At 41.2% G+C, this 8,800-nt stretch overlaps 2 protein-coding genes across 2 annotated transcripts; one reads left to right on the top strand and one right to left on the bottom strand.

Annotated features, from left to right (window-relative positions):
- The first annotated feature begins 48 nt into the window (after positions 1-48).
- LOC108885728 (TSC22 domain family protein 1-like) lies at positions 49-3,950 on the top strand. The gene is given in 4 exon segments (XM_018680152.2): positions 49-192; positions 569-620; positions 2,190-2,372; positions 2,375-3,950. Coding segments are annotated over 4 exon segments (450 nt in total). The 5' UTR covers positions 49-61; the 3' UTR covers positions 2,459-3,950.
- Positions 3,798-7,717, bottom strand: LOC108885729 (stress-associated endoplasmic reticulum protein 2). Its single transcript, XM_018680153.2, has 3 exons — positions 7,386-7,717; positions 5,287-5,359; positions 3,798-4,594 (listed from the first exon to the last, which is right to left on the bottom strand). Exons 1-3 carry the CDS (start codon positions 7,467-7,469, stop codon positions 4,554-4,556), a joined length of 198 nt encoding a protein of 65 aa, XP_018535669.1. The 5' UTR covers positions 7,470-7,717; the 3' UTR covers positions 3,798-4,553.
- Between the last annotated feature and the right edge of the window lie 1,083 nt (positions 7,718-8,800).

The raw sequence follows: 8,800 nt of genomic DNA, 5'->3' as shown, positions 1-8,800 counted from the left end.
GTCGACAAGGGACACGGGGCTGTTCGTTAACGGACTGTAAAAGGGGGGGGAGAAAACAACCATGAACAGCATGAATACGCCGTGCTACACCGTGGCTATGGATCTAGGCGTCTGCCAGCTGCGAAATTTCTCCATATCGTTTCTGTCGTCGTTACTGAGCGCGGAGAGCTCGCACGTCAAGCTCGACAAAAGGTAAATGCTCGAGTTGTACAGCTCTGCCGTACACAGTCCGCCTCTGTATCTAAGGCTCAGCTCCCCCTGCACATGCACCAGAAATGTATGTCACCGCTATGTGTGATGGGAGAGACTGCACAGTCGATGGATGCTCTCAGTATCTTTACACCCGCAGAGACTACGCTGCCGTAACCACTGTGTAGTGTGTATGGACGGGACAATCAGGGGTTGTCCCACAGTGAAACCAGGCCGTTGATTTTATAGAAATTTCCAGATGCTTCCTGTAACGACCCACATTCTATAAAGGGAGAGAGGCTGCTTCTCCGTAGGCTGCGATTCTTCTTTTTTTTTTTTTGTATTATAGGTTTTTATTAATTTCTCTTTTCTTTTGCAGTTCGTCGGGAGCCAGCGTTGTGGCCATAGACAACAAGATTGAACAGGCAATGGTGAGTTTCAACTTGTTTCTCTCTTTACACTGTGGAAAATACAATCACTTTCAATCCGCATGAAACAACGGAGTGGGTGTTTTGAAAGATATCCAGGGATATGTGTAGTTATTGTGATGAATTAGCACATTACATTCCGATACGTGGTCTTAATTTATCTGCGTAGTTTTTATCATAGTGTGTATATGCAGGTATTTGGCAGTGTATACTTGTATTCATCTATACCCCTAGCAACAACACAGTAAAAGAGGCGTTATTGTGTTGTTATTGAGTAAGACGAATGTCACTTGGTGTTGTACTGAGGTGGTCACTTTGGTATAAAATTGTTTAAGTTGTGACAGGATGAGAATATTATGTATGCTAACGTGAAAGTTTAATCTAGCGTCCTAGATAATAATAATAATAACAAAATAGCTAGCTTAAACCAGTCGCTGTGTCCATCTTGAAACAACATATTTTTTATGTTTTGTTTGTCTTTAAATCAGTCCAGTAAATGTGTTGGCTCACTTGTGGGTGTCATCAAAACCAAGTCTTGGCGTTCGGCACTTTATTCCCAGAAAAAATCAAACGGCGTTTTATTTTTTCCTCCTCTTCCAGTTTCACTCTGTCTCTGTTGATGCTGTCGCCTCTGTTGCTAGGCAAACTGGAAGGCTCGCACGCCTGGGTATAAATATCTCGGACTCTGATTGGCTGACACTACAATGCTGGGCAGGGCTAATGACGTGGCACCATGGGAATACTCACTCACAACTTCATCATCTGTTTATTGTGTTATCGCGACAATGTGTTTGATAAAGCTTCACTCACCAGTCACAAAGCACGTTTAGTTTTAGGTCACAAACATTTTGTGCATGTTATTTATGTTTGTTCATTCTGTTGGGAAGCATTTCAAAACATACTGATATCATGTAACATATTCCAGTATTTACAGTGTTCTGATAACCATTTACATAATAGCTTTGCTGTATGATACAGTTGCTTCAGTTACACACTTTGTTTATATTTTTATTATCCTTATTTCTTAGTAGTATTCATTTGGTCTGGATTAAACAGAAAACAAACTTTAAATGCACCTTTTTTAAGGTAATGTACTGTTTTAGACTGGTTTTTGGTTAGGTACTGTCACACATTTCAGCAACATATTTCCATATCATATATGTGAGATCCTTTTAAAACCACACTGGATAATGTCAGAGATGCACGCCTGGCGTGGTGGTAGTTTAAGGACTTTTTTTTTTTTTTAATGTTTCCAGTTTAAAAAGGATTTCACTATAAATGGGTTCAATATCATTTTGGTGCTTTTGTGCTTGGAAGGTGATATAGGGTCAAGTGGTGTGTATAACGTATGGGATCACGAGACATTTTTCAGAATTTGTTTTTGCTGGAGTTTTTGATTATTTCTTATAATTTGTATCATCTAATTTCCAGCATCATAAAAAAGTCTAGGGCATAAAAATTAGGCCACAGATTGAATGCAGTTGGAAAAACTCCAGGCTGGTGTCTGACCTTTCATGGATGTGATGTTATTGATAGATTCCTGTCACAAACCCATGTCTCTGTCTGTCTCAGGACCTGGTGAAGAGTCACCTGATGTACGCTGTGCGTGAGGAGGTGGAGGTCCTGAAGGAGCAGATCAAGGAGCTGATTGAGCGCAACTCCCAGCTGGAGCAGGAGAACACCCTGCTGAAGACACTGGCCAGCCCGGAACAGATGGCCCAGTTCCAGGCCCAAGTTCAGACTGGCTCCCCGCCTGCCCTCAGACAGCTGCCACACCGGGACCCCCAAGCACTGCAGCCCTCGCCCAGCCTGCCTCGCACAGCTCTGGCCCCTCAGCGTAGCCTGGTCTGCGCACGACAGACAGACAGACTGACTGACTGACAGTTTTTGAGCTCTGCTACAGCAGCAGAGCCAAACCTTGCCTTCTTCAGCAGGAGGCTGCGCTGTTTAAAACAAGATTTTGCACATATTTATCTCTCAGAAGGATGCAGCCAGCGGGACAGGCGGTGCTGTGCTCTCCAGCGCAGCAAAGGGTGACAATCTTGAGATGCTGTTTGGGGAAGGGGGGTTGTTTCAGAGGAGGATGAATCATTGAACATTTGCCAAATAACCCTTGGACATATCAACTAGAATGTCTTACCAAGAGAAACAAAACAGCTTATCAGTGGTGACATTGTACTTAACTATAGATTAAAAAGAAAATCACTGTGCCTGTGTCTGGATTTTAGGTGATGTCGATTTTACTGATGATGGAGGAGCAGGAGCAGGAGGACTGTGTTGGTTGTTACCTTTTTTTTTTTGCTGAATGATGTAAATAAAAGTGGCGCTCTCTCTCAAGGCTAGATCCTAAAGTTACAAGTTGAAAGAGAGAAAGAGAAAAAGGTCTTCTCAGAGTGACAAATGAAGAATGTTAGCAATTATTATCTTGACAAAGTCCCCATCTGGAATGGGGAGTCGGGGGGTGGGGAGGTTCGGGACGGGGTGGGAGGGTACTTTGAACAACACTTTGATGCAGCATTGACTTCAACTGTGGGTTGGTGGGATGAACAAAACATGGTTTCTTATGGAGATGATGATATTCTATTTTCAGTATTTCACTTTCAAGCTTCTCATTTTTGCCCTCAACAAAAGCTCATTATCGCTGTTTTCTCAACCCTGCAGTGGCATGTAATTTAAACCTTATTTGACAGGGTTGAGACACTGGGCTAAGCTGCATTTTTCTTTTCTTTTTTTTTCTTTTTTTCTTAAAAGTTTGATGGGCAGAAGATGATGTATATTTCTGTATAGTGTAAGTACCATGTAAAATAGTGAGGAGAAGGAGAAAAATAACAGATGCTATCTAGGTCACACAGATCGAGGCAGGTGAGCGAGGGACGTGTGAGTCTTGCCCAGTCTGTGTTGTCTATTTTTAATGCTGTATTTCCAGGATGGTGGATTGACAGGAGTTTAGGTTATTTAACTGACAACACAGCCAAAAATGCTGTCCATATCCCTTACTGCATCATTAACTCTTGACTGTAAAACAACAATTTTCACTTGGCTCTTTCTCTTTCTGGGGTATTGCACCTTTTTGATTTTTTTTAACGTTTTGACAGTGAAGTACTTCTGGATAAACAATATCTTGAGAACTCAACATTTAAAAAAACAAACAAAAAAAAGGACAAATACAAACTCTGGAGATGTTTTTTCTTTTTCATTCTGTGTATCAGTTGTATGCTCATGTTCTGTGCATGTTTCCGTGAAGACCGGATAAAATATTGTAACATACATACCACAATTGCACTTGACAGCTGCACTTCACAACTTTCAATAAACATGCTTAAGGAAGAATAACCACCTTTTTCTGATTTTCCTTCCATGCTCTCCTCGCTCATCCTCTACACCAGCACATCAGCACATAGTGTGTGTGGGAGTGGGTGCACTGATAAACACAGGGAGGCTACAAAAAGCAGAAGTAAAACCGGGGTGCTCCCTAAATGCTCGACATTTATTTGAAAAAAGATTCTTCTCACACAACACACATGAACACCGAGACAGACAGATATGGCACATTGTCAGCAGGAATCACCAGCCGCACAGTCTCACGTCAACAGTCTCACACCTAAACACAAACAAGTGCCAAGTGAGTAATGAGACACACACGTTCTTCTGCCAGCGTGGTTTTAGACTGTCCATAGAAAAGCTGTCAGTACCACAAACTGCAACACTGTAAACGCTGATCAGGGGTGGTGGAGGTGGAGGAGGCGGTGGTCGGAGGAAGCTTCTCTCTCTATCTCTCTCGCTCAAAATCGGCTTGATCTGAAGCTCTGGTGTCAGTCTCTGGGCCTCTGGAAGATGGGGGAGGGGGGTCTGTGCTGTGCAGGTGTGGGCTAGCCAGGCTCAGTGAGGGCATGGGGCCGTGTGGGGTGGGGCGTGGGTCCGGAGAAGCCTTCTGGATCACATCCCCATGCGGATGCTCTGAATGATCTGAAATATGGCTGAAAGCACACAGGATGACTTGTTAGATCATGTCTGTTTGATTTGTTATTCATCAATATGATCAAGACATTTTTCATACGTACATTTTGAGACGTTACAGTAGCTACATCAATTTACTGTGTAGAAAACACATGCACATCTCTCACATCCAGGTGTGGAGTCCAAAGGATTTGTAGATAATTTATGTTTCACAAGGCCAACCAACACTGTAAAATGCTCCCTTTAAAAATATATATTTATTTTGTTGCTTTGGAAGAGAGTTCATTACTGCTTTCTACTACTCCTAATGCAATTTAGAAAAATACTATGGCTCTGAAGTGCTGCGAGTCCTTATAAAACAAAAAGTATCTGTATTAGTTTACTACCACATCAGCATAATCCACCACATATTAGCTACATTAGCTTTTAGTACCATATTAACTGTATTAGTTTAGCAATTATTGTAACACATTACAATAAAAGAATGAAGAACAGGAAACAAATATGGACACATACAGTAGCCAATCCCAGTAAAATACACAAAAGCAATGAGGAAAAAACATGAAAAAAACACTGGTTATAACGTACTCTTTATATGTCTTTGTCTTAATTGGCTGCAAGTTTCACATTTCTAATCAATCACCACATTAGCTTACCACAAACAAATGAAAAAATAGAATGTGAACACACACTTTCTTGAGAAGGTGCGTACCTGATCCACACACAACAAATACGAATAGGGCAAGTAACCAGGGGCCCACAGGATACTTCTCCTCTTGTGGTCGCTATGAGAAACAAACACACACACAGAAAGTAAATTAGCTTTACTGCTGTAATAGAACTGTGATAGAACTGCTTGAATGTGAATTATAAAGTGGTTTCATATTTTCAGGTGGTCAGGTGGTTGTAGCTCTCTCTCTCTGCTTAACCCCACAATCATCAATTGTCTTGTTTTTCAGAACCAAGGAGAAAAGACGCTGTCGCTCATGAAAATGTCCACAATGAGCACCGTGTGGTCGCACTGAACAAACCCCAGCGTCTAATTATACAGCGAAGGGCGCAGAGTTAGCGGTTTTTCACATTGTGGCTCATGTGGAAAAGATGAGTGAAGCAGCACGAGTCAGTCAGTCTAGACAAGTTGAGGGAGTACCCATCAGTCCTGCAGGATGATATCATCTGCCTGGACGTGCTACATGTTTTTCAGCTGGTGGTGGTGGGGGAGCTGTCACAGTCAGATACAGTCAGGATCTTGATGCTGCTGGTTGTTTTCCTCATACAGTAACAGCGGTGAGTCTGTAGCTTGTTACAGAGTGAAACCAGAGCCTGAGCAGCGTTGATATTTGACCCTTAAGATACTGTTTAACCTCCGTCTGGTTATTGGGGGGGGGCTGTGTACACCACAACCCACAAGAGTGAAATACTGCTGTATAATCTTGTTAAAGCCCAAAACACTATTTTAGCCATTAGTCTCGTTCACACTAATATTATTTCCCACGTCCAGTTTAATCTTCCCCTATGGGTCTCTCACAGTAGATCTAATTACAGTGGAATTTCTTAATGTGTGTATGTGTTAATGCTTGAGGGCCTAAGACATTAAAACAATAGAAAAGCCCTGTTTTCCGTGCTAACAACTTTTTTCATTATCAATTAATCTGTTAAAAGAAAAAAAAATGAAAAATTGAGAGAAAACTCTCTGAGTCAGGGATTAAGACATGTAACTTTAAAGTGGGCAACTGGGCAAAGTACTCCTGAGGAACGCGTGATACCATCAAAACTGAGACTGTTTTCTCAACTGTCAGAAAATGCTGAATAATGTCCATCACATTTTTCCTTAATGAACCTATAGATATTTAATTTACAGTGATATTAAACAGGGATAAACAGAAAATCTACACTTTAAAAGCTGTAAATAGTAATTCTTGCAAGTTGTACTTGATAAATGATTATTAGAGGATCATAACAGTGGTGACCTAAATTATTTATCCATCACTGATAAAAAGTTGAAGTGAAGTCTAGCGAAGTCAAAAATATTAATGTAATGTTAACTACAGGCTGAAACACCAATTAATAAACCTCAAAGTCCACAGTTGACCATAATGCAGCAAAGCAAGGATTGTTTTAATAATTATTTAAATTATTATATATATAATCTACTTAAGTATTATCTTGATAAATCAATTGTTTGTTTTATTATATGTGGAAAAAAGTGTAAAAGAGCCATCATAATTTCATAAGAATTATATTTCATAATAATTCTTGTTCGACCAACAGTCTGAAATCAAACCATCCTTCATCTGCTGTCACAGAGAGTTATTAAGAAAATATTTACATTTTTGAAGCCGGAACGTGTAAAGTTTAATAATTAGTGCTTTCAAGACGATTGAAACTGTTAATTATAAAAATAGTCAATTGAATTCAATTCAACCGAATCATCGATTAATCGTTGCGCTTTGGTAGGCTATTTAGCCAGTTATAATAATATAATCCACTTTTATTACCACTCCAACAAAGTAACGTCAAGTTACTCTGAGGAGGGCGGTAACGAGTATCCAGGCTCAGTAATTCACGTTAAACAAACCAGCCAAGCCTCCTAATGATTAACTGAATCTATCACGGAGTACAGGAACAGGGCCTGAGTCAAGCTGTGCGACATATGTGTGATAAGCTGGAGACATTAAACAGCCAGCTGGCATCACCTCCACCACTATCACCACCGCCTTCATGCTGCTGCTGCTGCTGCTCACACCGGAGAGAACGTCACCTATCTGGGCTAATGTCATGCTGGCGTCTCGCTGTCAGTGAACGGCTCACCAGCGTCTTGGCTACGTTTCCTCTCTGCGTGATGTTCTTGCTGTGTTTCTCGTTGGCCATGCGGATCCTCTGTTTAGCCACCATCTTCCAGAACGATTATTAAAAAGCCGGGATTAATTAGTGTGTTTAGCCTGTTATTTTCTGATGCTGCAGGCTGACGACAGCACCCCTGCATCAAGCTGGAACGGCGAAACCGGAAACTCGACGAATCGACTTTCAAAGTTCAGGCACGAATTTTCACCTCAAGAGCGGCTACAAACCGACATTTTGTGTTTTTCAAAGCACGCATAGTGAATTTATATCAGTCAGATTATTCTTCCGTGTTGCCAAAACTCCCAAAACGACTTGGATGCAATTTTTTTTTATCCAAACCTTTACTCTGAAGGTTGTCACAGGAACCTACCTGCCTGACGTTGCTGCGCTTCAAACACCTCCTCTTCGCACCTGATGGGGACGAGCGCGTGGCCACGTCTCATCTGTTTTGATCATGTATCTCTCGATATATGGAGGAAGAAATGTGACCTATCAATAAACAAACAAGGGGGAAAAAGAGACAGGTGAAGAGACAGTAGTGATAATAGCAGCGGTGGTAGTAACAGAAATAATAAAGTTCCTATTGATGGCAAATACACTCAGTTGCCACCTAGTTAAAGCTAACATAGTGTAAATAAGTTAGGCACCGCGAACTATATCTTTTGAAAATGTTTCAACAAAAACATAATGTGACAACCTTCATGAAAGATTTGTCGCAAGACTGTTGTACTATTGTTTTAGCCAGATGCACCTAATAAAGTGGCAGCTTGTTTTTTGCTATGAGGGTGAGAAATGGGTTTAATTCTTAAGAGTACAGTTATATTGTGGCATAAAGAATCGCCTGAGTTGCCTGTATGATAGTTAGATAGTTATGACTCTGCGTTATGTAAATAAAATTGACTTAAATTACAGCCTTCTTCTCTATGAGTACAGGAATGCAATAACTCCTCGCTGATAAGATCTTTTAAAGTCAATGTGAGCTGCAACTTTGTTCACACACGAGAGCCTCATCTGGCCATGTTATTGTAACAAAAAACACTGATGTAACTGTTAAACTCAGCCTAACACGGTGGATGACAACTCAGATTCGCTCAGGGCGATGTGCACATGAATGGATCAGTTACAGCCGACTTACATCATTCACTCTCTCTGACAAAGACAACCTAGCTGTCTGCTCAGAGAGAGAGAGAGAGGTTGGCAGAAACGGAGCAGAGGTTGCCTAGCAACTGCATCAAAGGGGTGTGCTTGGGGAGGTCACACAAACTCCACCAATGGAGAGGAGGAAAAACTAAACAGCAGACTTGCGTATAATTAAGAGTAGACTGACAAGTGTGTTTTGCTTCGCTTGAAGTACATAGGGGAGGATTTGGTTTGTTGTCTGA

The sequence above is a fragment of the Lates calcarifer genome, unplaced genomic scaffold (genome assembly GCF_001640805.2).
Source record: "Lates calcarifer isolate ASB-BC8 unplaced genomic scaffold, TLL_Latcal_v3 _unitig_1015_quiver_2538, whole genome shotgun sequence".
Lineage (NCBI taxonomy): Eukaryota > Metazoa > Chordata > Actinopteri > Centropomidae > Lates > Lates calcarifer.
The sequence above is the reverse complement of the archived record's forward strand: the minus strand, read 5'-3'. Positions and strand labels throughout refer to the sequence as shown.